The sequence below is a fragment of the Talpa occidentalis genome, unplaced genomic scaffold, assembly GCF_014898055.3.
Source record: "Talpa occidentalis isolate TD23 unplaced genomic scaffold, MPIMG_talOcc4v2.1 talOcc4.11, whole genome shotgun sequence".
NCBI classification, from domain to species: domain Eukaryota; kingdom Metazoa; phylum Chordata; class Mammalia; order Eulipotyphla; family Talpidae; genus Talpa; species Talpa occidentalis.
In genome coordinates this window covers 16600277-16617652 of record NW_023601104.1, presented here as the reverse complement: position 1 = coordinate 16617652, position 17376 = coordinate 16600277, and the positions used below count along the sequence as shown (strand labels likewise).

The 17376-nt window shown below is 38.5% G+C and overlaps 1 protein-coding gene across 3 annotated transcripts in view; it reads right to left on the bottom strand.

The window, feature by feature from the left end:
- Window positions 1–282: 282 nt before the first annotated feature.
- The window catches only part of SLC12A1 (solute carrier family 12 member 1), an 82764-nt gene continuing 65670 nt past the window's right edge, over window positions 283–17376 (bottom strand). For all 3 annotated transcript variants that reach the window (XM_037502427.2, XM_037502425.2, XM_037502426.2), the window contains exons 21-27: window positions 12867–13010; window positions 9729–9860; window positions 9380–9491; window positions 8624–8710; window positions 4392–4527; window positions 2513–2580; window positions 283–1503 (exon numbers count right to left, since the gene is read on the bottom strand). In XM_037502427.2, the coding sequence (XP_037358324.1) occupies window positions 1368–1503; window positions 2513–2580; window positions 4392–4527; window positions 8624–8710; window positions 9380–9491; window positions 9729–9860; window positions 12867–13010 (815 nt within the window). In that variant the 3' untranslated portion in view covers window positions 283–1367. The remainder of the gene's footprint in view (window positions 1504–2512; window positions 2581–4391; window positions 4528–8623; window positions 8711–9379; window positions 9492–9728; window positions 9861–12866; window positions 13011–17376) is intronic.

The following is a 17376-nucleotide window of genomic DNA, read 5'->3' as shown; positions in this document are numbered from 1 at the left end:
AGGTGGCACTTCAGACAGTCCTGGATTTGGAATAGGCGCAGCCTGCTCCTGCAGCTTTGCTGAGTGTTTCCTGTCTCCCCCCTAGTCATCCTTCTGAGCCCAGGTTCTAGATGTGGAGACCTTAATCTTGAATCCCAGCTTTAAACCACCCACAGATGAAACAACTGATCAAAATATTCACCTCATGCCTCATGTCTGATAGACCATTTGCACTGCCATCTTAGGTGCTCAAAAGCGAAAACATGACTTAGTCCAAAGCAAATGAATTTCAGTGCTTTTATTTGAGATTCATTGTTTGCCTTATATTTTATCATTTAGAATAAACAATTAAAATATGTCACGAAAATAATCAAGCCATCCATCAGAAAAAAAATTATTTTTGTTTTTTTCAAACATGATAGAGTATTATAGGAACACTCACAAAAAAGAAAAAAATCAATACTTCTATATTATAAGTTTCTCCACTTATTTTAATTCCTCTTTTAAATCCATAAATCACTATGTAAAGTAATTATATAATTCAGGATATATATCCTTTTAACAGTTTGGAAATTTGTGATATTTATTTTCAATCAAACCTCTATGAAGATTTCATCTGTACTAAGACTTAATCAGAAAAATAGGCAAAGTAATACCATGATGGAAACTTCAAAATAGTTAATAGAAAGAACAATTAAAGTTTATATATAAAGAAGCGAATCCATTTCATTGATTAGGAACATATGTTGCCTTCTGATCCAGCTAATACACTCTTCTGTCAGCCTAAATTGAAGCAGTGAGTTATCAAGGATCATGCAGTTTGCTCTAAGTATATAATCTGTGTTACATTAAATTACTTATTTAGGGAACTGCTTTCAACATTTGCATTTAAGAAGTCAAGGACTTCTTAAAGTTTCCAGGCATGATCATGGTGCCTACCCACTTGGTCTTTTCCTGTGATACCCACCCGCAGTTATGATCCCAACTGCAACTGAGCAGTTAAATAAGGGCCTGCTATGGGTGGAGGCCCAGATCAGCACCGAGAAGCGAACAAAAGATTAACTTTGCCCGGAGAAGCGTACAATCAAGTTGGTGGTTTTCTTGAGCATAAGCCAGCATGGATTTGCTTAATTTTCTTGTATATCAACAGTAGTGACAAAGATGTCTTTCCAGGGGTAGCATTGGTTTTGACACCCCCTTGAGTTGATAGGAAAAAAAATAGCTCCCATTAACTAATAAAAAATAAAATTTATATGGAATCCAGTATGATAATCTTCAGAGATTGGCATATCCACAGATCAGATTTATAACACAAAATATTTGATCATGTTTCTTGATTATTCATGCACTAAGTTAAAATGTCTCTTAATTAATTAATGTTTCATGTTTTAAGAGTAAAATGTCAGGACATTTTTGTGATTTCCTCTAACTAGTAAGACGGGAGGGAGGTTCTTGGTGAGGATTTCCAACCAGGCCATGTACAGCCAGTCTGAGATAGATCCTTTTCTTGCCACTGGAAGGCTCCTGACAGCACAGAAGAAAAATAAAGAACAAAAGTGATACTTAGTACAGGCAGCACCATCACTAGCTCTCTGAGCTATTTATTAACCAGTGGTCTGAAACTTTTATACCCCTCCCTGCACAGTGACAGCACTGCAATTATGAATATAGGTATTGAACGAATATATTTCTCTGATAACAAATATCTATAAACCAGAAAAGTAGGCTTATGAATTATAGAAGAGAGACAAAGTACTACTATAAATTTTCACCTCTCTTAAATATAAGTGGAAAATTTGATCAATCAATACCCCTTTCCCTATTTTTTGGAGGAAATGATTTTCCCCAATCATTTAAAGCTCTTATAGTTGGGAGAAACCTCAGAGACCAGCTATTTGAACCCTCCCACCCAATTCAGGAGATCATCTAAGCCTCCCACACAGTCTGGTAATCACCTTGCTAGAGAACATATTTATCTTTGTACATAGGAGTCAGTTCATGAGGTAGAAATGTGAAATAGTTGCTTTTCATGTTTAGCTATTAATCCTCAGGTAAAACACACCTCCCTAACATTGTGGGGTAGAGGACAAAGAGCAGCAATGAAAAAGCCTATGGCCTTTCTCCCTAATCTCTTCCCACATGGTGAGTTGGACATGGACACCTTGTGGGCTCCACAGGAGCCCTGATCCAAGTAAGGGGCCCTGGGACCTCAGTGACTGACTTGGGACTCTGTAGGCAGCAAATTCCAGGGTCAGGTTTGTGGGGTGTGGTGTGGAGGAGAAGCCAAGGTTTAGGAGGTGTGTGTCCCTGGCCCTGTGGGTGGCCACATGCCTGGCAGCAAGTCCAAGGGCGACCTTCTAAAGCCCATGGACCCCAGAGATTGGCATTTATTTTCCTTCACTGTGTAAAATCCCACATGTTCCTTTGTTTTTTCTTTAACTTTTCACCTGAATAGTAATAACTTTTTAAATTGAATAACCCATTTACCTAATATTTCTCTGTTATGGTCTTAAGTATCTGCAGTGATACTTACAGGACAATGAGATTAGCAGCTCTTGAGTTTTCCTGTAACAGCTCATTCAGGCGAACTTGGCGGTAACTCTGTGGATGACATTCAGATTTTGTTGGGGCAGGTCTCCCACAATTACAAATGAGAACTTATTTTCTTACTTCAAATTATGGACAACAAGAAAAAATTCATTTTTTTTCAAAGTATGCTTTCCGGTTTGAAAACTAAGTGTTTCGAAATCTCATGAGAAATTTGAGAAATGCAAAGAGCAGGACCTGGGTATCATTGTGTGATAGTGGCTTATTAAATCCTAAGGGGAAAGAATAAGCAATCAAACAACATGCATAGTGGTGAAAGGAAGGCAGAATGGTGGGTTCCAGGCAAGAAAAGTAATCTCATCTTGATACCAATTTGATATCTTAAAAATAGATTACATTTTAGTCTACCTTTTCTTAAGCTCTCTGAATATTTCATCAGCACAGGGGACTGATTTCAAATAAATAGTCACCAAAGACTCACTTGGAAAAGAACAGTAGCGATTGTATGTTACTGTGGTTTTGCAGTGGTGAGCGTAATATTTATTACTGTATTTCACTGGTTTGGAATCCAAGGCTCAGATGTGTGATTTGCTCAATGATCAGTTTTTATTAGAACTAGTTTATTACCCACAGAGTTTATTATTCTTAGCTCAGTATCCTTTTCTGCTAAAGTTAAAAGTATTATAGTATCTCTTGATCTAATTTGTTCCAAACTCTGCTCCGAATGTTATTTACATAAATTCTGTAGTTTAGAGGTTCTTGTGGCCCTTTTGCTTACATGTCTGATTGGATTCAGATACCTGGTCTTCTGTCTAGTTCTCATGTCCCTTCCCTTTTTATTATCCCATCATCACAGCTTCCTTCAGTTAGCTGGATGTGGGTAGCTCGCATCTTTCTGGCTTCTTTGGAAAATCTGACCATACTGTTAGGGGGAAAAGGATGTCCTAGAGCTAATTCCATACAGGTTTTGTAGACTCCACCCCCCACCCCAGGCCAAAGCCAAAGACACTGGGAACTCCAAATCCCATCACCACCAAAGGAAGGTGGCTGGGACCTGAGGGTGGGGTTAAGCAGCCAGGTGTGGTATAAAGCCAGACACGTGGGCTTTGGAGGGGTTCCCCGAGTTTGGCTCCCTGCCAGCTCGAAGCTCTGAGAGTGCCTTTGGGTTTCCAGGTGGGCTGATCGGGTAGGACGCATTAAAGACTTTATTTCCCTATTTTCTCCCTGAGTTGTACATTTTCCTTATTTCCTTTTCCCTTGTAAATAAACCTTTCATTAACCTTTCGTGTGTGCCTGTAGTGGAGTATTAATAAGTCCCTTTTAAGCGCGCGGGTGAGGACCCACAGCCAGGTAACCTGTTTTATTTTATATAGGGGTTGCCCTATAACAATACTACATCCATCCTATTACGCGTGCCCCATCCAACTTTCTTACTCATTGTTTCAATTACGTATTTTTTCAGATCCTTTTGTTAGTTTTCTTAACCATTTTCATTAGGTTAAAGTTCTTTGTTGTGTCAAATTGTGAGTCAGTTTAACTTTATTTACTTTGCACACAAATTGACTTGATTTAAATTGTTGTAGACAGATCTGTCTCCTATTTGAAAGGAGATTTCATAATAAGTATAAATAACCTGTTCTTTTAATTTTTAAAAAGGAATTGGTTTTATGTGAAAATATAAAAAGTTTTAAAATCCTCATATCCAGTAATATGATTGAAAAGCACTTGAAAAATGCAGGAACTCTTGATCTTGAATAATTAAATTCTACAATAGATGCTTTTTTTCTTGATCTTTAAAACAACCGCTGTTTTCTTTTTCTGCTAGTTAGACTGCAAAGTGAAAATTAAGGAAGACAAGTCTTTACCTTTTCTTTGACTGTTTCCAGTTCTGCATCTGTAATTTTCCACGGATTTTCTCTCTTTAATTTCTCAGCAGTTGTTAAATCTTTGCAGCTTTCATGGAGACGATATGGTTCAATCATCTCTTCAAAGACTTTCCAGCTGAAATTGGAATTATAAAGGCGGCCTCACAGTAGGAAACTAACTCATTATTTCACAGATACTCCAGGTATGACTGGCTCTGCTGGCTGCAGAATCAGAGCTAAATGTCATGCAAATATTTTAAGAATTACCTTTGCAGGAGACTAACTGTGAGTAAAACCATGGCTATAGTACTACTTCCTATGCAGGGAAATGTCTTAACATGTGTGAGGCCTTGTTAGCCTACTAGGTATTAGATCCTCAATACAAACACACAACCGCATAAGTGATAATTATTCTGCAAATACATTTCTTCATAGTATAGTCAAAGATACATTTGTAACATAAGTACTTTAGTCTATAAATGAGTTTTCATCTGTTTATTGTACAGACTCCATGGGAGACATTCATGAATGAATGTAGTAGATGAACCTGGGAGTTGGACTGGACTGACCTCCTCAACTTAAGTCCACATGGCAACTCCCACTCATGTCAGGAGGCAGTGGGGAGGTAGAAGGTGAACAGCCAGGTATCCCACAAGTTCAACAGCTATGGAACAGTTTGGATTTTTGCTGCAAATAATGCAGCCTTTGTCCCTCTGACTCTGACATTACTGAGAGATTGCCTGAGATTTCAAATGACTATTGTTCAGGTGCATGTTAGAGGAAAGAAGAAAAATCAATAATATTTCAATGTCTAAAAATCTGAGGGCATTTCAGAGCAATTAAGAAAAAAATCACTGAGCAGAAAAACAGTATCTCAGTGCTGTGGAGCATTTTTAAAAAAAAAAAGTTGAAAAATCGTGTTCTCATCTTAGCTAAGAATCTCTCGTTAGTTTTATATTTTCAAATGATAACCCAAAACAAAGCTTATGATTTATGGCTTCATTGTCTTCAGTATTCTACTGTAAGATGACCTCAAATATATAAGCAATTTTCTTTGTTTTCTTATGATGTAGGTTACTTATAATTTATTAACTTTGGAATGTGTAATAATTAGAATTGATGTACTGTTAGACTAAGAGATAAAAATATGAAGTGATGAGTTCAATGATTCCATTGTTGGGCTGAGTAAGGATTTGCAGATCAAAGTGCAGAGATTTCAAAAGAGTTGGATATCCTTACAAGTGTGCCTCTGTAAAAGGATTGAAGGGATACTTAATGCATTGGATTTCTAATGCATTGATTTATTTAGAATGGTTGACACACGGGAGAGATTGATCCTGATATGTCCTGTTGTTCTTCCAACCACACAATACTTTTATTTGCTAGTTCTTCCAAAAGTGCCATGTCTTCAGGGAACTTTGACAGTGATGAGGGCACTGAAAAGATGCTGCCTGGGGAGAAGAGCCTGGAATTTGCTGTAGCTCTTCCATTGCCCTCCTGGACACAGTTCACCTTGCCTGTGCAAGGGGGTAATGATGGCTGCTTGAGCTGGCATGAGGGTGGGTGACTGGGTGACAGTATTCTGAAAAGTGTGTGGCGTCCTATAAAAGCAAGGCTTTAATTTTATTGAACAATCACAGGACTGGGGTTAGCAATGGAGACTCTGTTTAAGATCTACAATTACTTATTTTTGATTAGGATATGAGTTGAATCTTAGCTCAGGTCTTTCTTAGAATACTTCAAAAATAGTGTCCTTAGAAATGGGAGGTAATCTCATCCGCACCATACTCTGCTGCCCCTTTGTGGTTTGGGTGGGAAGATTCCATTCCCAGCAATGGTCAATCAACAGGATTCTCCTGTCAGTGATTAAGGCCAGATGATTGGTTCCAATCAGGGCAAGCCTGGCCAATGGGCACCTAGAGTTTCATTGATAACAGTGAAAGGCTCAGTGACTTAGATTCCTGTCACCTGAATGGAGTCGAGGAACTGAGTTCAGTGACTGAGAAAGAGACAAATTTTTCTCCCACAGAACATAAATGAGCAAGTAGTAGGTCTTAGTTGTTATTGGAAATCATTTTGTTTTTATAAGTTGTTGGGGTATCCTTAAATAGGGTTAAAATCTAAGCCCCCACCCCTTGCTCAGCAGGAAGGTTTGGGAAGCTCTAATTGATGAAGGGGATTGGGATTGATAAGGTTGCTATGGGAACCAGGCCTTAAGACGTATCACTTTGAGAATGAGGAAGCCGGGTCAGGACACATTTCTGTGTCAAAGGTCAATGCCCAAGACCAGACATCCCAGTACTAACTGGCCCAAACTGATTCCTCAGTCATGAAAAACCTGTGAAAATAAGATGAAGGATGATAGATTGTTGGGAACACCCAGAGAATGAGGAGGTGTGATTAGAGAAGAGGTTCATCAGCTTCCTCAGTGATGGAACAGACAGGATGGGTATGCAGGAGCTGAGACTCATGTGAGAGGAGTTGGGTAGAGAAAACCAGATTGATGGGTCTAGACCAAAGGATATAGGAACAAATTATTCAATCAGCACAGACAGTCCTTAGCTGCTGATAAGATAGACAATAGCAAGAAGAATTCAGCTACAGGAAGTAGGTGACTAGTTTGCACCCAGTATTCAGCCAGGGCTAACAGAAAACCCCCAATCAGTAAGGGATCCTTTAGAAAAGAGGGAATTGCCTATACTCGCAGAGAACTGGCAAGCTCTGGCCTATTGCTAAGTGGTACATTTAAGGGAGTCCCTGGGCCTGCTGTGACCAGCTGGAGTTATGAGATGAGTCCATTTGATCCCATCACTGCTCATGCCAAAAGGCAATGATTTAGGAATTAAAATTCTTCAAATGAAATGTGGAAGACTACTAGAGATTCCTGCATGACAGTGCAGTTCCTATCAGAAAGTTTCACCCCCTTTACCAAGGAGAATTATAAATGTGCTCTTTATTTTTCTCAAGTATTTATAACTAATTCCTGTATTGTAAATATCAGAATGTAAGGCATCAGCAGTATATATGATGTAAAGAAATATTACATAGTAGTAGCCTAGGTCAACCTTGTCAGTTTTAGCCTTGTCACAGTTACAGTGTTTTGTAAGATCATTTTAACTGACTGATAGCTTTGGAAGAATCACAAATATGCTCAAATAACACAAAGGTCAAAGTGATGGTTTGTCTGATTAGATGCATCTTAAATCTGAATGATTTTCAATTAGTTAGTAAGTTCACATAGGATTAGAGTGAATCAAAACAAGGGAGAAGGCAAAAAGACTGCAGGAGTATAAAGTTGCCAGCCTTATGGTCAACAGAAGTGTGGACAGCTAAAACCTAAGCCACCCCAAGACCTCTGTGTTCCTCTGCCATCACACTGGGAGGCCCCCTTCACTCCCAAACAAGTGTATTAAATTGCATCAGATGCTACAAGAAATATGAATTTGGAGATGAAATGTTGAAAATACATTTGCTAAATTAAATCTCTAAGTAGTTTATTTGGTTCACAATTGGCTACATTATCCAGATAATCTTGCACCTTTGAGAACCCCTGTAAAAATCTAATCTACACGTTGTTTGCAAATATGAGGAACTTGACAAATTTAATAGACAGTGAGGAGAAAAATCATGTCATATTTTGAAGCTATTTAGATAATTATTTCAAATTTGTCACTTAATCATTTGGGAGCCAACAGGTTTCCTTGCCAGACATGAGATGGTGTCAGAGTCTAACCCCCTCCCCGCTCCAAGTTCATAGGTTCTAAGTGTTTCATCCTTAGTGCCTTCAAGCTGAAAGTACCTTCAAGCTCAAATCGTTGGTGCTATCATGCACCAAGAAGACACAAACTGTCTCCATATTTTCTCCACCAGAGCTCCCTATTCAGGATGCCCCAACAGCAATTTTAAATAATAAAAACTCACCCTGACAGCTCAGGTCAAAGTGGACTGAACTTGTGTTTCCTGCTGCTATTGCCACCATAGACACCAAGAACAGAAGGGTGATTCTAAAATGCTAGTTAACCTGTATTTCAACAATTCTCATTCCCTCCCTCATCTTTTCCTTCCATTAGAATGTGCTTGATAGCTCTATGTTGTGATTTGCAGTTCCTTTTTATTCTGTAAGAGAATTTTTACAGCACAGACATAACATTTTTACTCTTTTATAATCAACACTAAAGAGAATGAGAGCTGCTACAGGTAAACAATGGATCTTGTTCAATGATATTTCATACCTCTCTTTGTTTGGCTTAATGTTGATGTCACCAATGATATGGATGTCTGCAAATTTTATCCTAAATTTGCTCAGAAGGGAAGCCATTCTGAAAATACAAGAAATACATTAGATATTTAACTATCTTGAGTCAAAGAGTGCGGTGTTTCAGTAAACCCAATCATATCTTATTACAGCTCAGCTTTTAGTCAGCAGCTTGGGTTAGTGTTTGACTTTCATTAATATCCATACATTGTTGGATATGTTAAGTGTGGGCTAAGCTATTCCTGGGAAGGGGAAGAGAAATTCCTGTAGGTGCAGACCATGGAAGTAGCAAATTCAGTTCTGCAGTCACATTTCAGGCAAGATAATATGCAGCTCTCTGTTTCCTTATCATTTGGAAAAAAGAGCATCAGTTTTAATACTTGTTGATGATCATCTTGCTGGTATGTTTTATAGAGTTGCTGACAAACTACCAATTATTCTGTATCATACCATTATATATTGGAGTTTTCTTTTTCACCTGGCAACTGAAAATTTTTCTATAATTTCAAAGTTACAGACAAGTTGCAAGGATAGTGAAAAAAAAAATCCCAGATTTACCAATTGTTTATATTTTGTTCATTTGATTTATCATTCTTATTTTCTCCCTGTCTCTACCTACCCCAGTAATTTTGTCTTTAAATCCACTGTGCCTGAAAGACACTTAAATTTCTTAAAATTGAGCAGCAAAATGATAAACATCCAAATATCCCTGAGCAAAAGTGATATTACTTACGCAATTTTTTCTTCTTCAATGCGGTTAATCTTCCCTCCAACATAGATTCTTAATTTACAGTCTTTCCATTTTTTTCTGAGAGTCAAGATATAGGGGATAAGGAGTGTTAACCCTGAAAAAAGAGTAAATTATGACAGAAAGGATGACTATATCTCACTGGAAGGAAATTAATCGCTTTACATCTGTATTCATCCCAACATTCAGAGCTCCTAAATAATTAAAAATCTTTGGAGAACTGGTTCTTCTTTAACCAGTATAATTTTCAGATACCTCCTTATGCAGTTTGTTAAATTTATCAACATAGAAATTCTGCTCCCTAGTGTATATTCTGGATTTTTTCTTTTTTTACCTCCATCATCAAACAGCCACCAAACATCAATTGTTCCTTTTCCTTGCTTCTTTTTAAATTGGGTGCTGGCTTCCACCAATTTCTGGTTGAACTCCCCAACATGCATGGACTGGATGGTGTTAATGCTGCTGTCTGTAATGAAAGAGAAAGTAATATATTTGTCATTTGAGGAAAGAAACACAATAACTTTCTCTATTTAAGAAAATAGAGAAAGGGTCATGACTTTGCAACTTTCTTTATACTTATAGGTAAATACTGTGCTTATTTCTGTGAAAAGATAAAAGTTGAATCCCTCAGTAGTTTTCATCACTGACCATGGTTAAATAAATTTGATATTGGCTCTGTGATTACAGTTTTCATTACAGAGCAGTGGATTATTTTCAGGTCCTTAATATACTTTCTCAAAGGGGAATTTTCAGTTAGACATGTAACAATGTTAAACTATCTGATACAATAGTCACACTGTCTCAATTTCCCTCCAACTTTCAGATATAACTTAATCCTATTTTCAGATTTACTTGAAAATAGAACATGTGATTGATTTTCTAGATATAAGCAATAGAATCAAAAGTATTTCTTTGTTAGGCAATTTATCCATTTGAGGGTCATTTTGGTGTAAATCCGGTGAATGTCTGGATGACAAAGGCTGCCAGAGATCAGGATTCTCTATGACCTTTTGCTCCTAACGTCAGCCTGGTTTAGTCCTCTTTTCTTTAAAAAAAAAAAAAAGAGTCTTGTAAAACTAAGGTGAAGTTATTGGAGCGATTGAAATCTTTGGGAATGACATGAAAAAGCCAGGAACCATGAAAGACAAAATGCTTTTATTGAGTTAAGGATGCATATAAAATAGTTAAAAAAATTTTTTTACAGCGGTTTCCACACTAACATGACATAATGAAAGTGTCCAGGGAACTAAGCTAGTGTTTGATCAGGATCCTCATTCCTATTTGCCAGGAAGAGTTTCATTGCTACACCTTGTATATTATTTCTCATTTCCACATGTTTGCAAGTTGTGACTTCATCACGTGATTTCAAAGAGGCGGTGTCAGGAAGTGTTTAGAATAGAGCTGACAGCCTCTTCATAGCTGCCTGTCTGATCTAAGAGGTTCTGAAGATGCTTTGTTCTGTTTTCACTATTTCTGTGTTTGGGGTCAGTCAATTCTGAAGCAATTATCTTATATTGTTTCCATCTTCCTAGGACAGCTGAGGGAGAAAGTAAATACAAAAATGAACCAAACTCTGCACCCACTCACAGGCAAATTTAAGCATGTATGAGCGCCTGGAGACAGGGTTGGTTCGCTTCTGGAACTCAAAAGAATTGTCAACCAATGAGCAGTGAAGGGGGCGCACTTTAAAGGTATATTTGAAATGTTAGTTGTTGGAAATAAAACACAACATTATGTTGCTTTTCTGAACAATGAGACATGTTGACTTTCAGAGGAGTACATTTTTTGCCAAAGTATGTGATGCAGAACAGGCTTCCAGAATAAATAACTCCTGTTTTTATTAATAAGAACATTTATATTTCCCTCCTCCCTGTTGCTAGAGAATAGTAGTGATATGACTTCTGATTTTTCTATTGCTTTCTGAATCATACCACTGAATCAAGCAGATTCAACACATAGTTAATTCTTCACACAAATAAACTAAATAAATAGAAAGAAAAGAAGATAGTATTTAGCACCCAGGGAATTTCATTCTAATATTTATATCCTGAAAATCTTGATGAACCACCAACTTTAGATTAAAACACATGGTTTTCCTAGAAAATGTCATTTTAAGGTAAATAATACATAGTACACTCGCCTATACTCCATGGAATAGTCCAGGCACCTGAGGGTTCCTTTGGCATTTGAATGGGGTAAAGTTTGGATTCTCCACCACTCTGTGTAACTATATGAAAATATTATATTACAGGTGAAATTTCATCCTTGGGCTATAGTAGAAAAAGGTCCCTCTTTGAAGCACCTCTTTAAAGAGTTAGCTCTTGTCAACCCAGACCAGAAGCCTGCCACGTCTTAAAATGGATTTTGTTTGACTTGGGGACCATCCTAGAGAAACGGTTTCCCCTGGGCCTCACACCAGTGAATGACTACTTAAACTCCCGAATATTTGTGCATGAAAGAAGTAGAGGTTAATATTCTAATTTTATGCCAGTAGAGGTCGCTGTGGACCTCCAGGACTTAAAACCTGTAGCATTTCTAGAAAGCAATTTTCAAAAAAAAAAAAAAAAAAAAAAAAAATCAGATGTCTGAATCACCAGTTTATAAAACTTTTAACAAGCTCTCTTTCTGTGGTCTTCAGTCCCAGAATGTACACCTGGCATTCAAAGATAAGTGTATGATTCAGCAGAAATCTACCTTCAATTATTACCAAGGACATCTCAAGTCCAGAATCCTGTTTTGTGAGAAAGATGCTTTCTTCAAATTAGAGTACTAGTTGGATTCCCTCCCTTACTTGTACTAGTAAACTTTCAATTTGCTGAAATGTCGGCGAGGTGTGTGTATTTGGTAGTGGTTGGGAGGGGGGGGAGTTCACAAACCAAGTTGGTTACTGGTTCTAAAGATTTCATTTTTTTTTAAAGATTTATTTATTTATGCATACAAAAACTGGGGTGCAGGCCGGGGGTTTAGGGGGTGAGGGAATTCACCAGAGACAGAGTGGGGAGCAATACAGGCAGATCTACTGAAATACACTGCTGAGGGGATCATGTGGGTATCTGGGCCATGTGGGTATCTCTCTGGCCCACCAGGGAATCTAACACATGTTGCAGTGGTGTATGATAGCATGATCATTCTGTGTCTTTAACCCCTGCACCACCAGGGAAGCCCCTGGTTCTTAAGATTTCTATCTCTTTTCCATCTTGATTAACACTTTCCTTTTTTTGAAGGCAAATATTTCTATTTTAAAATAAAATGTGTGCAGCAAGATGGTACAAAGGGCTTAGGCTGTTGATAAAGACAACTCCTTCTCCCTTTTATCCATACCACCACCTCAACAGAATACTCTTCCATCCTTACTAATGCCCCACATCTTACATTTTACATTTTGTATCTTAGCTGCTCACTTCTTAGGTGCTGAATTCTGGACCCAGTATTGATTCATTTTGTTGTCTTTGTAAATTTTAGAAGTACTTACCTTTTTTTGGAATTGGCTTTGTAATGTTCAACTTGCCAGCTTTTTTAAACAAGCCTCGGATGCCTCCACTGCCCTCTTCACATTCATTATCCTTGATAGCGGCTTCCAAAGCCAGCCTCTCCTGTTCTAGTTTCTCTAATTCATCTGATAAAACAAAACAAAAACCACTTAGTGGGTGCATATGCTATAAAATGATTATACAGAACATGATTTTTAAAAATGTATCAGTCAGTTGTAGTCCAAAAGTAACAACTAGCTCAGAAAAACAGCTCTATGTGTTAAGTTATATGAAGTCACTGGGTTTTCGCTTGTGAAAGGAAGGGAGGTCATTTAGTGCCATCTTTATTCACTACTGGTAGGAAAAAAAAAGCCAGATCCATTGTACATATGATGATATACACTAAAAGCCATTGATTTACTGACCTAAGTGACAGGATCAGATATTTTACAACTGGAAGTGACAAAAGTACAGAAGTATGCTGGGTGTATATAAGGTACACAGTGATGCTTCCTGAGTTGAAACATAAAACTGGAGAACAAGAATTAAGGAAAGATAACCAAACCCTCTAATAAACTCCTTGGGCTCCAAATACTAATTACTGTCAAAAACATCCACCAGCAATTACTTTTGATAAGTGAAATACTTTCTGGAAGGGAAGGACCTGCGGTTTTATGTATGGCTGTTGGAGCTGAAATAGCTCAAAGGGGCCTCCCAGCACTTGAGCCTGGAACAAGTCAAACTCTGTAAAATTTCCTGTCTAGGGGTCATCCCCACTATTCAAGTTTTGATGTTGAATCTGGCTGCTTTTTATCTTTTTGGATTATGATTGTAATGAAAAATTCCTAGCTGCTATGTAATATGTTGAATCCTTCTGACCTCAACATGCACTGGATCTGTGTAAATAAGATTTTAAAAGCAGTTATAGGCCAGTGCTAAAGTATGATGGGCATTCTTGCTTACAGCGGGCAAGGGAGATCTCTTGACATATCCACTCATCTTATTACCTGCTGAGAACAGAGCCTTAAAAAAATGAGCCATGTCTGGAGGTGGAGAGTAGAAACCCTAGATTCAGTGTTACAAAACACTGGTCAGGCTTGTGTAAATGTCAACCCTCAGAGCCTGTTGCCTTATCTATCTGGGAAACGAAGCTATACAAACTCTAGATTTATCAATTATGTACTAACTAAATCTGTCAGGACAGTTACATCCCTAGACGGTACTGTTATTCGGCTCTGCAGAATGATCTGGCCCCTTTCCAGGTCTTTGCAATTAATCTTTTGCCAGTGGCATGAGATTTAAGGTCAAATCACCCATGTGATTTCCCCAAAGCTTCAAAGGCTCTCAAGATCAGCGGCTCTAAAAAATATGAGAAATTAGATTGATGGTATTAAAGCTCAGATAAGGATTGTTTACCCCTGACTTTTGAAAGGTGAACACAAGTTGCATTGCCCTGGGGGTCATGACCGGATATAGCTTTGCTGTTGGCTTTATGTGACGTTAGGTGAGACACTTACTTTTCCTATGACTCTGATTTCCTATCCTTTTCTACCTTATAGTTTTGCAAAAAGAATAAACAACTATTTCAACATTTTGGAACTGCTTTGGAGCTTCTTAAAAAACAAAGCAAAGAGTACATTCTACAGGCAGTGCATTTACGCAGCTTCTGGAAATAGACTTAGTCATGCGGAGCAAATTGAGTATTTTTGAGAAGTCTGAGAATTATTTTAGCAGTTACTATTTATCACACATTCTTTGGGGGCCAGGGACTGCTCTGCATATTATTCCTCCCCAAACTGCCCTGAGAGAGTTACTATTATTATCTTTATTTTGTAGATGAAGAAATGGGTTCTGAAGAGTTAAATAAACTTGTCTGATGTCACCTGGCAAGTCATGAGGTTCAAATGCAAAGAGGTCTGCTTGACCCTAAATCCTGTATGTGTCCCGCTATGATGACTTCTTGTTTGGGCTTATTAACATTATGTCATTAACTCCAACTTATCTGATGATCTAAACACTTTCAGGCACATGTTGTAAAGCCAAATGAATTCCCCAAAACTATGGCCTCTCAAACATGTTGTAAAGGAAAGACCCCAAAGACATAAAGTACATATGGTGGGCTACCCACCAGATTTTGTAGTCACAGCCCAGGGCACTCTCCCCTGAGCTATTATCCTTGGGATGTTGCTGACTTAGGGTAACCTGACATCTGGAAGGTGCAGATTTGTGAGTTGCTTTGGGACAGCTGCTTTGGGACAGCTGCGAGTGGGGTGATGTTCCTTGTTTTTCTCTTTTTGGCAGGTTCCAGCATATTCTGAGATTAGCCCCTAGTTGCCTTGATATTTATCCTTTAGTTTGGACAAAGGAGGAAAAAAAATAAATCCTCCTTTGTAACAGAGTTAGCTAATTGAGTGAATCGAAGCTACTCCAACAATCTGCTTGGAAGTATGTACATGTAGCCCATCCTAGAAAGAGAAAAATTGCAAACTTCCAGGTCCAAGACACAAAAGCAGACTTTGCTGGTACAAGTCAGACTCAACATTTGCCTCAGAATATAGAGAAATAGGGCCTCCCCGGTGGCGCAGCGGTTGAGCGCTGGGTTGCGAAGCTGCCTGCAGCCTCTGCAGCGCCGGTTTGCTCCCGGGCTGTTCCCCGGCCACCAGAGGAGGGTCCCACATGGCGCACAGACCTCTCCTGCTGCCCGCTGCTCCCCTCAGCAGTGTACTTTGGTCCTTCTACCTGCTCTGCTCCCCACTCTGGCTCTGGTGAATTCTCTCGCCCTCCTGCGCTTCTGACTGTACCCAGTGCTTATATAAATAAAAATAAATAAATCTTTAAAAAAAAACGAATATAGAGAAATAGAGGTTGATAGAGTTTATTCTAAAATGCTAAAATCTGCTTGCTTGGTCATCTTAGATTTTCAGATCCACGTGGGGGTATGATCACTTGCACAATGATTTTGCAAATTCTCATTAGAGTTAATTATTAATTATTCACTTTGTAGGTGATCTAAGGCCTCCTTCTGTGGACTCCCGCCTTTACTTATTTCAACATTAAGTAGAAGTGATGTTTTGATTATCTGGTCTTCTGAATTATCTATCTGGTATACTGCTCGCTTCTGTTTGCATAGGAAATCAAGAGTAGACTTTGTCAAAACATTTATTTGGACAAGAGTACTGGCTAGCTGACTTGCAAAAGTGTACCATAGCCATGAAGGGGGTAAGCCAAGGGAGTGTCAATGGATAGATATGAACTAATTCCACAAGAACTGACAATAAAAACACCCCATTCCACCACTGCTTTCAACACCACCATCACTTCCACATTGCTAATGTTCAGGAATCATAAAGCCCTTCACACAGTATCATATTTGATCTCAGCACCAATCCTGGGATGCAGGAAGAGACTGTAGGCATCTCCCCATTTTACTGTTCAGGAAACTGGGGTTGAGACAGCTCAAGTGATTGATCCAGGGTTGCACACCCAGTGAGCCAAATCTTCTGCTTTCCATTCTGCTGTTCATCTTTCTTTATTATCCTCCTTCAGTGCCAATGCCCTCACTGCTAATATGTGCCTGTTAAAGGAATACACAACCTGCACTATTTTATTATTCCAGTAATTATTAATGTGAATTGAAAGAATTTTAAGAAGTCTGGATACATGTCTACTTTATTTTCACTAGACTCCTTGAGGGTGGAATTTACATTAGTTTTTATTACCATTTATTGAGAATTTACTTTTTGCCAAGTACAATGCCAAACACTTTGTGGCCATCATACCCTTACATCCAAAACAATTCTATGTGGTAGGTACTATAATTATTGTCATTTCAAAATGTGAAAAGTGAAACAGAGAGGATGAGTAATTTGAGTGAAGTCAATGGAATTAGATAATTCCTCAATATAGCATGCTTTACAAGTCCACACTGCCAGAGAGCGAGAGCGAGAAAGAGAGAGAGAGAAATAGAGAGAATTCTCTATATGTACCCCCAAATATAAAAGGGACAAAGTGTGAATCCTGAGCTATACCTTTGAGCAAACGCCCAAACTGCTTAACAGCGACTACTTTCATACTCTTTATGAACCGGTTGTATGGTAACCAGCTGGAGTGACTACAGTTTGATATTCAGTTTTGTTGTTAAGGCTGCCTCAAATGCCCTTTCCCCTGTCTTTGTTTAGAATGGTGTCTTTTAGAAATAGGCAGGCATCTGCACTTTGCAATTCACTTTGAATCCTAAGGCTGGAGACAGTCAGTGGTCTGACAACAGAAGGGAGAGCAGGGGAACCCACCGAGGCATCACATCCCCTCTTATTTCCCTTTTCCCTGCACCCACCCCCTTTTTTTTTTTTACTAATGATTAAATTATGATTCTTTCCTTGGTCAATCAGTTCAAAGCTGCAAATGCTCACGTGAATCAATGTGCCACCCCCCAAGTGAAGTCTAGCTGAATGGAAGGCAGGAAGCAATCCTGCAGTGGTCGCCCTTGCAATCAAGTAATTATTTACTACACTG